Raw genomic sequence first — 11,544 nt, 5'->3', positions numbered from 1 at the left:
TCACATGGCATTCAAATCGTTTTATAATCCAGGGCCTTCTAACATCTTTACTTGTTTTTTTCTTTTTCTGGCTGCACTGGGTCTTTGTTGCTGTATGCAGGTTTTATCTAGTTGTGGTGAGCAGGGGCTCCTTTTCACTGTGGTGTGCAGGCTTCTCATGGCACTGGCTTCTCTTGTTCCAGAGCACAGACTCTAGGGCCCACAGACTTCAGTAGCTGTGACACAAGGGCTCAGGAGTTGTGATGAATGGGCTGAGCTGCCCCATGGCATGTGGGATCTTCCTGGACCAAGGAGCAAACCCATGTCCCATGCATTGCAAGACACATCCTTAACACCTGGATCACTAGGGAAGCCCCACATCTTTACTTTTGATGCATAATGTCTAATGTCTTCTCTTCTATACCTGTTCATTCTTATACATACTTTGAAATAAAATAGTTGCATTTTTCTAGTCCAATAATTTTCTAAATACTTTTCATGTATTTTAGAAGAGTAAATAAAATAAAAGGCATTCAGGCTAGTGTATGGTTTTATTTCAATTATTTTCACCAAATTTTCTTTCTTAAATGATTGATGAGTGTCCTTATTACATTCACTATATTCGATTTCAGAGGCCTTCTATTAAGGATATGGAAAGAAAAAATGCAACAGAGCTGACAGAGTTTGTTCTCACGGGACTTACATATCAACCAGAATGGCAAATCCCTCTGTCCGTGCTCTTCTTGGTTATATATATCTTCACTATCATGGGGAACCTTGGTTTGACTGCTGTCATCTGGAATGACCCTCACCTTCACACCCCCATGTACTTATTCCTTGGGAGTTTAGCCTGTGTGGATACTTGGTTATCCTCCACAGTGGTCCCCAAGATGCTGGTCAACATCTTCACCAAGAATAAGAGGATATCTTTCTCTGAATGCATAGTGCAATTCTTTTCCTTTGGAGTCAGTGCAACCACAGAATGTTTTCTGCTGGCAACAATGGCATATGATCGTTATGTAGCCATATGCAATCCATTACTTTATCCGGTGATTATGACTAACAGACTGTGCATGCGGATGTTAATTTCATCACTTATAGGTGGCCTTCTTCATGCCTTACTTCATACATGTTTTTTATTCAGATTAACCTTTTGTAATTCTAACATAATACAGCAATTTTATTGTGACATCATGCCATTGTTTAAAATTTCTTGTACTGATCCTTCTATTAATGTTCTGATGATATTTATTTTCTCTGGTTCAATTCAGGTGTTCACCATTCTTACTATTCTTATCTCTTACACACTAGTTCTCTTTACAATTTTAAGGAAGAAGTCCACACAAGGCATAAGGAAAGCATTCTCCACCTGCGGTGCCCACCTCTTATCTGTCTCCTTATACTATGGGACTCTTCTTTTCATGTATGTGCGACCCGGGTCCACACGAGCAGATGATCAAGATATGATGGACTCTCTATTTTACACTGTCATAATTCCTTTCTTAAATCCAATCATCTACAGCCTGAGAAATAAGAAAGTCATCAATTCACTGACAAAAATGTTGAAGAGAAACATTTAGACCCAATACTAATATGTGTTTTCCTACTTGAAAAACAACACAAAACTATGTAGATTAGAGTTCAATTTTGTTTGCTTTCATAACTACCCTATTATTTTAATGACAAGATTTCAGTACTCAATAAATTCTTTAAGATATTTATATATCTTATTAAAAGAGACAGGAAATTTCAACTAAATGTTCATAAAATGTTCATCAAATGTTTATCATAAAATAAATAAAGCAGAATTTAAAATGGGAAATTTCCTGACTGTCCAGTGCTTAGGACTACACACCATTACTGTTGATGGCCTGGGTTTGATCCATGGTCTGGAAACTAAGATACTACAAGCTGCATGGCACAGCCAAATAAATTAAAATGAAAAAAACTTTACATGCTTGCATATTTCTTATTGTGGCTTTTGAAGTAGATTTATTAAACATATATTAAGCACTGAAATAGGGGTTTCCCAGGTGACACAGTGGTAAAAGAATATCCCTGACAATGCAGGAGACACAGCAGATGTGGTTTGGATCTCTGGGTCAGGAAGATCCCTTGGAGGAGGAAATGGCAACCTGCTTCGGTATTCTTGCCTGGAAAATTTCATGGACAGAGGAGTCAGGGGAGTCCATGGGATAACAAAGAGTTGGATATTACTGAGCGAATGAGCGCAGAAGTACTAAAATAGTGCAGAACCTCTAAAAACACTTGAGATGGGGTCTTTGACAGTAATACATTCTTATAGCCTGGAGACTCATCACATTTAATTTCACATACTGGGCATTTTTGTGTTTGAGTGAACAGAGGGAAACCCCAGGAATATTGCCAGCCATCATTTAAGGTTTTATTCTACTTTATTTGGTCCCTGGTGATCCTGCTTCATATGGATGCAGTTCTCATGTGACACAGAGAAATAAACTGAAGAAGAAAGTAATGAAGAACCATGTGAAGGGAGTTAAAACTTTGAAGGGCAGGCCAAACCATACGAGATGCTCTTAACTCAGTGTGCTTCTATAAGGAGATAAAAGTAAGTTATTTCTACTGTCTATAATGCCTCCTAAGGCCCTTTTTAGTTGTGTCTGTTTGTTGCTGGATAACTGAAAAGCTTCACTAATTCAGGAAGCTAAGAGTTCAGACTGAATGGCTAAGTTGGGATGGGTGTGGGAAGAAGAGAAGTTGCAGAATAGGAAGGAAATGGTCTCAATCTTCCTAAAATTAAAAAAAAAAAAAGTTTGTAAGTTAAAGAAGTCAGTAGTATATAACATTTGTTTAAATGTGTTGTTAACCTCAAAGGGTTTTAAATGCATATTATCAAAGTTCAAATAATGTCAATAGCATGATATCATAGTTCCCAATGTGTTTGTGGCACAGACATGAAAATGAGCAAAAATCTGGATATTTTCTGTCTTAAAAGTCCTTGAAAGTTCGCTCTTCTCACATTGCATATTATTTAAGTGTGATAAGTGATTCATTTCCAGATCCATGTCCGCCCTTCTCTCAACACTGAAATTCCACACACATTCCTACTGATTCCACTCAGGCCCACACCTTCAAAATTATCAGCGTCTGTGATCTGTAAAACTCTAGTTGTTGATTCCTCCATGTTTCTAATATTTCCTTCCTTTCCAAACAAAACTGTCACTTTTTCTGGTGAACATTCACATGGGACACAAATACCTCATGTTATTTTTATCCATTCAGAGAGCTCAATTAACATAATTCTTCTCAAATTTTCTTGTATTTCCAGTCATTTTCCTTCAACATCCATGAACATCCTGCTAAACCATTGACCACAGCCAATGATCTGGTATATAATTACACACCTGCCCCTTTCTCTTTCCAAATAGAGTGACCAACCAGGTGTGAGGCTCAAAGTCCTGTCCACTAAAAGGTTTTCCCATCACCAATGCCCTTCAGGAATGTCACAGAGCGGAGCTACAGGGCAGCAGATGTCCCCTTTCTGATGGTGCCTGCCCACCATGCAGACTCATCTGGGTCTGCGGGCTCCAGTCCTCTCTTCTCTGCTAACTAACTACAGAGAACTCCCCATAGGACCACAGGTCCACGCCTGTAGCAGGAGTAGCCACTTAGACCACTTCTTAGACCACGTCTTCAGGTAACTTATTTGTGCCTTCAGGGCCTGTTCCTGCTTGATCGTGTCTACTAGTTTCATCTGATAAAAGAATGCTGCTGTGTACACACAACTTTACGGTTTGTGGGTCAGACAGCCTTCAGTTTAACAAGGGCAGCTCTGGTATCATGGCAAATTTTGACCATGGTTAAACAAACACTTTCTACTGAAGCTCACTAGCAGAGAGTGAGCAACAAACAATGGCTGTTTCCCTAAGGCAGAGGAGTTATCCACAGAAGATGGAAGTGTTGTGCTCAAAATTCTAAGGGCCTGCACCTATTTCCACCTCTGGAGGCCTCTTAAAGGCTCCAAGCATCTGCCACTGCTGATTCAAGCTCCACTGGATCTGTTGAAAATGGTCTAAGCCCGCAGTCTGCAACCTTTCTGGCACCAGGGACTGATTTCATGGACGACCATTTTTCCACGGACAGAGGGTGGGGAGGATGATTTTGGGATGATTCAAGAGCATTACGTTTACTGTTCACTTTGTTTCTAATCTAATGCTGCTTCTGATCTGACGGAAGGTAATAGTCCAGGGCCCAGAAGTTGGGAACCGTTAGCCTAAGGGACTGAAGAGCTTACACAAAAGGCTAGACATGTCTCTTGTTCTGAGCCCCAGTCAAATCTATCAGCCTTTCCCATCATTCAGTAAACGGGCTGTAGGAACATATCCAAATAACAATAATATTGCCTCCAAAATTTACAGAGGCATATTATCTTTTGTTCCTCTCTTTCAGGTTCAGGAAGGGCCAGAAGTAACATCCTTCACTTGGAAGAATCATCTCAACATGTGCTACATCACTGGACACCTAGACATTTCACTAAAGTAGAAGGCCCCCAGATTTTTATGAGATTTGTTTTCTAAGTCTCTTGCAAATGTCTTACCAATGTAAATACTTCTTGCTTACTATAACCAGTCAACACAATGTCATCAGTGTAACAGATTAGTGTGTTACATTACAATATTTACAAATCATATATCTGATAAAAAAAACTTTCACTGGGAATACATCAAGCACTCCCAAAACTCATAATAAAAAGACAAATAACCCAATTAACAATTGGGCAAACTATCTGAACAAACACTTCACCAAAAAAGACAGATGTCAAAGAATGATACACAAAAAAAGGCACGATATTATGAAGTCACTAGGGAAGAGCAAAGAAAGCACAATGAGGTATTAAAAATTAAAATGATCATAAATGAAAAGACTACCCACACTGGAAGCAATGATACAGGCCTTTGTGCTCACAGATAGGCAACCAAATAAGTTAGTAGACAATTACACAAAATAGAAGAGGGCAGTAAATTTTATCCAAGTGTTGGTTGTGCTGAAGCTACCTGTGCACTTTACATTCCCCACTCCACCGTCCTGGGTACTCTTCACAGGAACCCCTCTCTCCTATGTTACTTATCTCCTCTATCTTGGCTTTCACCAGCAAAAATGTAAGGAAGCAGGATAAGTGATTAATCAATCTATCAAAATGATGTGTTTTTTGCTCTCCTCCTATCTAACCAGGAAGTCCAAAGTGGAAGTTAAGCAGTTTTTTCTTTTCAGATATCACACCAAAATGTCACAAACAAGTAAAGTAAGCTTTACTTTTCTGAATGAACATTCATGGACAAGTGTCTCTGTTACTGCAAAAATCTGAATTTGTTATCACCATGTTCAAAATCCTTCAACAGTTTTCCTCTAAGATGTGGTAAAGAACAAGTCTGGCCTCCAGACCCTGTGCTATTCACATATGCTCACTTCCCTGACTGCATCTCACTCCTGCTGCCTCTCTGTTTGGAAGCTGTATTTACTATTTTGTGTTTTTCCAATGATCCAGCTCTCTGACGGTACAGAATTGGAATGAGAGTTCCAGCTACACAGAAAGCTCAACTTTCTTGCAAATGGACAAATTAAAACATTGACCTCATTCAAATCATATGTGATTAGCTCAGATAAGATCATACTGAGCAAAGTTCTCAGAGTACCAAAATTTAGAGATATGCTGGAGTTTGCACAAACATGTCAAATACGTCATCTGTGTTTGAAAGTATGGCATAAAGTACAATTTTAATAGTTAGAAGTGGAACTGCCTACAATGACTACTGCTTATAATTTCAGAGTCTGTAATGCCCTATGGAACAATATGGATTTATCATACACGCCCAAGTCCTAAATGCCCAGAAGCACAGCTTAGCTTTGTCCCGATGGAATTCCATGGACACTATCAGGGGAATTTCAGTTCTCCACTCCTTTCTCTTCTGGCAAAAGCGCATAGTCCTACAAGTGGTTAATTCTTGCATTAAAAAATTTTTAATAAACAGCATTTTCCTAAGCCTAGATAATAAAGCCACCAAAATGAATCAGTGTATAAAACATTGCTCTTTGTGTTATTGTCATTCCAGTGCGCCTGTATTATTTCTACCTCAGAAAACCAAATGCTGAGAGGATCTTGACAATTTCTTAACAGATACTGGTAAGAGAATGATTTCTATAATATTCATTATTTTTCAAGGAAAGTTAAAATGCCATTAAACATAATAATTTTAATTTGGTTATAAAATGTCAAAACAGGCAGTTGAAAATGGAAAACAATAATAATAAGTAAATAATCTGTATGTTTTATTGTTAAAAGTAAAATTTGGATGCGCAAACTAGCTCTAAGACTATTTTATACTCTAAAATGATGTGTCTTATTAGATTGATTATAATGACTCCACAGGATATGTTGTGGTGAACTAAAACATTAATTGAATTAAAAGTGCATTTAGGGATATAGGTCATAATGTTTTTAGTGTAAGAAATATGTATTATATATACATTTATTTCTTTATCCATCTACGTCCTGTCCTCTTTTCCTGCTTCTTGTTTTTATTTAAATTTTATTTATTCACTTATTTTTGGCTGTACTCAATCTTCACCGTCATGCTCAGCCTTTCTTTAGCTGTGGAGGGCGGGGGCTACTCTCTATTCGTGGTGCATGGGCTTGTCATTGCAGCGGCCTCTCTTGTCGCGGAGCATGGGCTTGAACCCGTGTCCCCTGCTTTGGCAGGTGGATTCTTAACCCCTGGAACACCGGGGAAGTCCTTCCTGCTTCTTGTTTCCTTTCCACCCAAATTCGCCTTTCTACTTCTTTATCCTCTTTCCTCTCAATTCCCACCTCTCTTTCTTTGACAACTTTCATGACATTGTTCCTCAAGAAAGAAAATCCACACCTGCTCTCCACATCTTTATTTCATTTTCCTCAACGCTGTATCACTTGCTTTCATTCAATTCTCATTATCCTCTGACCTCTGCTCTATCACAAAATGGAAACTGCTCTCACTAAAGCCACTGGAAGTCTCTCTTTTTTAAAATTTATTTTCTAGTTGAAGGACAATTGCTCTACAGAATTGTGTTGGTTTCTGCCAAACATCAACATGAATCAGCCATAAGTATTCATATGTCCCCTCCCTCTTGAACCTCCATCCCACCTCCCTCCCCATCACACCCTTCTAGATGGTCACAGAGCCCCAGTTTCAGTTCCTTGAGCCATACAGCAAATTCCCATTGACTATTTTACACGTGGTAACATAAGTTTCATTCTCACACTCAGGAATCTCTGTTCACTCCTTATCCTACTAGAACATTCATTTTGCCTTAGGCACTTCGTTCTTGCATATTTTCCTCTCTTTAAGTTTTCAGTCTGAGTTTTCCAATTTCCTCCTGTTTCTCTGATCACTCTGCTCGGTAGCCTTTTGTGGCCCTTTCCTTTTTTTCCTTTTGTGTGAGCCACAGCTCCTGGTTTCAAGACAAAATGACTAAACTGAAAGGAAACTGGCTCTAACAAATGCTAGGGAAGTTGGAGAAATCCGCTGGAGAAATAGGCAGGGACACAAAGCAAGAAGTTAAGCAGTCCACAGCTGAAATCACATCTCAGTGCTAGCTCAATAAGGGCTGCTATCATGGCTGCTGAACTTGAGTGCTCCAACTCACAACGAAAATGCCACTGCTGTGGGTGCAGGATGCATTTTCTGGGGGCCTGGTATTGCTCCCTTGGTTGACTTTGAACCACAAATCTCTTCCTTTCATATTTGACATCTCTCCCCCCTCTACATATTTCACATCTATTGTAGATGAACTTTAGTGTTTAACCATAGATCTACTTCCCTCTCTTTAGGAAAAGTTAGTTTCTGGAACTGTTGGCTTCAAGAGTAAACAATTTTTGTCTGCCACCAAGACATTTGTAATAGAAAAGTCAATCAGATCTAGCAAATGGTGTATATACATTTCAATCGCTTTAATATAACTTCCTCACCTTTATTTTCATGCTTTCCTATTTTAACATTATGAACACCATCCACTGGGTTACTCATATATGCTATATTTCAGTAACTTCAATGACTTCAAAGTCTTTATTTCTGTTAAGTTCTTATTGAATGATACCACTAAGTTTATGTGATCTGGATGTTCAGAGATTGCTCCTTGCAAAAATGGGCCACTGCATCTGAGTTCTCATTCTCAATTTTTGATTACTCTTCCCAGCTACCAAGTGATAATCTCTTTTACTAACTATCCTTCATATCTATTATGCTATCAAGTCCTAATGACTTAAATCTAATTAATTTTGATCTCTTCGTCTTCCTCAAAACTCCCAATATCATAACACACAATGACTTAAGAATGTCAAATGCATTTTAATCACTGAAGGACATTTATAAAATTCATATTACCTGTATTCATGACCTGCTGAATCAATTTCTATGATAATACTCAGAATTTATTTTCGTACCAAAACTCCCCCAGAAAATTCTGATGTGTAATCTGGTTTGGGAATCATGGACAAGAGTCATAGTTTCCTGATGAGTATTTCTCACAACTGGTCATTCACCCAGCAGTCTGTTTTCTACAACCAAATATTTAATTTCAAAAATAACTGATGATGCCAATCCCTGTTTCAAAGTTTTCAATGAATGCCTATCCTTAAAGAATAAAGTTCAAGATCTTTCACATGGCACAGAATTTATAATCCAGGCCCTTCTGACAACTTACTTTTGACACTATATTCATCTTGAAAACACAGGATAGTTTTCCCATAAATTTGCTCATGTTCAGAATGTCTTTCTTTTCTTCTACATCTATTCATGACTGTTTACAGTTTAAAATAAAATGATTGCATTTTGCAAAAAAAGCAACTGCTACAAATACTTTTTATGTTTTTAGTAAGAGTAAATAAGGAACATTCATTCTAGTGCATGGTTCTGCTACTCTCAATGAATTTTCTTTTAAAAATTCTTGTGACATGTTCTTTTTCCAATTATTGCATTGTATTTCAGAGGTCATCTATCAAGGATATGGAAACAAAAAACGTAACAGAGCTGACAGAGTTCATTCTCACAGGACTTACACATCAACCAGAGTGGCAGATCCCCCTGTTCCTTCTGTTCTTGATGATATACCTCATCACCATCGTGGGAAACCTTGGTCTAATCGCTCTCATCTGCAATGACCCTCACCTTCACATCCCCATGTACTTATTCCTTGGGAATCTGGCCTTTGTGGATACTTGGTTATCCTCCACAGTGACCCCCAAAATGCTGCTCAACTTCTTTGCCATGAGCAAAATGATCTCTCTTTCTGAATGCAAGATACAATTTTTTTCCCTTGCAATTTGTGTAACCACAGAATGTTTTCTGCTGGCAACAATGGCATTTGATCGCTATGTGGCCATATGCAAACCATTACTTTATCCAGTGATCATGACCAATAGACTATGTATCTTGCTGTTAGTTTTGTCATTTTTAGGTGGCCTTTTCCATGCCATAATTCATAATGCTTTTTTACTCAGATTAACCTTCTGCAATTCCATCGTAGTACATCACTTTTATTGTGACATTATACCATTGTTTAAGATTTCCTGTACTGACCCTTCCATTAATTTTCTTATGGTATTCATTTTTGCTGGATCAATACAGACATTCACCATCTCCATTGTTCTTATCTCTTATACACTTGTTCTCTTTACAATCTTAAGAAAGAAGTCTCTACAAGGAATAAGGAAGGCCTTCTCCACCTGTGGAGCCCACCTCCTGTCTGTCTCTTTATACTACGGGCCTCTTCTCTTCATGTATGTGCTCCCTGGATCTGCACAAGAAAATGATCAGAATATGATGGACTCTCTGTTTTACACTGTCATAATTCCATTCTTAAATCCAATAATTTACAGCCTGAGAAATAAGAAAGTCATAGACTCACTAACAAAAATGATAAAGAGAAATGCTTAGATATCATATTAATAAGTATTCTCTTCTCATTAAAACACTATAAAACTATACAATTAGATGAGTCTATATGTTGACTATTATTTAAAAGTTTTTGCATTTACAGTTGTACTATTCTTTTATTGACTTATTCCCAGGTGATTCAGTGGTAAAGAATCTGCCTGCCAATGCAGGAGACACAGGAGTTGCGGGTTCGATCACTGGGTCAGGAAGATCCCCTGGAAGAGTAAATAGCAACTCACTTCAGTATTCTTGATTGGAATATCCAATGGACAGAGCAGCCTGCTGGGCTACAGTCCATGCGGTAGCAAGAAGTCAGACACGACTGACCAACTAAGCATCAGTTCAGTTCAGTTCAGTCACTCAGTCGTGTCCTACTCTTTGCGACCCCCTGAACCACAGCACGCCAGGCCTCCCTGTCCATCATCAACTCCCTGAGTCCACTCAAATCCATGTCCATTGAGTCGGTGATGCCATCCAGCCATCTCATCCTCTGTCATCCCCTTCTTCTCCTGCCCTCAATCTTTCCCAGCATCAGGGTCTTTTCAAATGAGTCAGCTCTTCACATCAGGTACCCAAAGTATTGGAGTTTCAGCTTCAACATCAGTCCTTCCAATGAACACCCAGGACTGATCTCCTTTAGGATGGACTGGTTGGATCTCCTTGCAGTCTAAGGGACTCTCAAGAGTCTTCTCCAACACCACAGTTCAAAAGCATCAATTCTTCAGCACTCAGCTTTCTTTATAGTCCAACTCTCACATCCATACATGACCACTGGAAAAACCACAGCATTGACTAAGCATACAAGATGTTAGTATCTGATAAGTTCCTTTAAACAACTTCATATTTTAATTATTTATGTCATACCTAAAAAATTAGAACAGAAAACAAGAATGAAAAAATTTTACAGGCTTATATGTTGTTCAATGTGGCTCTATAAATACATTCAGTTTTAAAATAGAGCAGGTCCTGTGAACAGGACTTGATTACGATATCTTTGCTATTTCTACAGCCATGTAGCATGGAAACTCTTATCAAATTTAACTCCGTATGGAGGCAGGTTTGTGTTTTGAGTGAACAGAGGTAATTCCCAGGAATTTTGCTAGCAATCAAAAGGCCTATTATTCCACATTTTCTGAGGTATGGTAAATTTCACTTCTTGTGGGGATGAACTCCATACCACACAGAGGAATAAAGAGAAATGAGAAAGCAATGTGGAAAAATATGGTATGGGAGTTAAGACAATGAAGACAGAGCTACACTGTTAAGAGATCCTCTTACCTTAATATGTTTCTTAGAGAAAGGGAAAGAGGTGAGTTGCCTCTTAACTGTATTTGATTCTTCTATATGTCCTTTCTAGGTGTGTCTATATGTTACAGATCAACCTGAGAAACTTCACTAATTCAGAAAGCTAACAGATTAGACTGATAATTTAAATTGGATAGACATAGAGAATAAGAGAGAAAAGGCAGAAAAGGAGAAAAATAGTCAAAAACTTCTTGCAAACAAAATCCAAGAATGAACAGCTTCGCTAGGAAGTTTTACCAAACATACAAAGAACTTATTTCAAAAGACGGAAAGTGAGAAAACACTCCCAAATTTATTCTGTTAAGGTTTACCG

At 38.3% G+C, this 11,544-nt stretch overlaps 2 protein-coding genes across 2 annotated transcripts; both read left to right on the top strand.

Annotated features, from left to right (window-relative positions):
- Positions 1-593: 593 nt before the first annotated feature.
- LOC136152409 (olfactory receptor 5H2-like) lies at positions 594-1,559 on the top strand. Its single transcript, XM_065913697.1, has one exon. The coding sequence runs from the start codon at positions 630-632 to the stop codon at positions 1,557-1,559; it is 930 nt and encodes a 309-aa protein (XP_065769769.1). The 5' UTR covers positions 594-629.
- Positions 1,560-8,975: 7,416 nt separating this feature from the next.
- LOC136152405 (olfactory receptor 5H2-like) lies at positions 8,976-9,956 on the top strand. The gene has a single exon (XM_065913694.1). It carries the CDS (start codon positions 8,997-8,999, stop codon positions 9,924-9,926), a length of 930 nt encoding a protein of 309 aa, XP_065769766.1. The 5' UTR covers positions 8,976-8,996; the 3' UTR covers positions 9,927-9,956.
- The last annotated feature ends 1,588 nt before the right edge of the window (positions 9,957-11,544 follow it).

The sequence above is a fragment of the Muntiacus reevesi genome, chromosome 21, assembly GCF_963930625.1.
Source record: "Muntiacus reevesi chromosome 21, mMunRee1.1, whole genome shotgun sequence".
In the NCBI taxonomy this organism is placed as follows: domain Eukaryota; kingdom Metazoa; phylum Chordata; class Mammalia; order Artiodactyla; family Cervidae; genus Muntiacus; species Muntiacus reevesi.
Note: the sequence above shows the minus strand (reverse complement) of the source record. Positions and strands in the feature narration are given on the sequence as shown.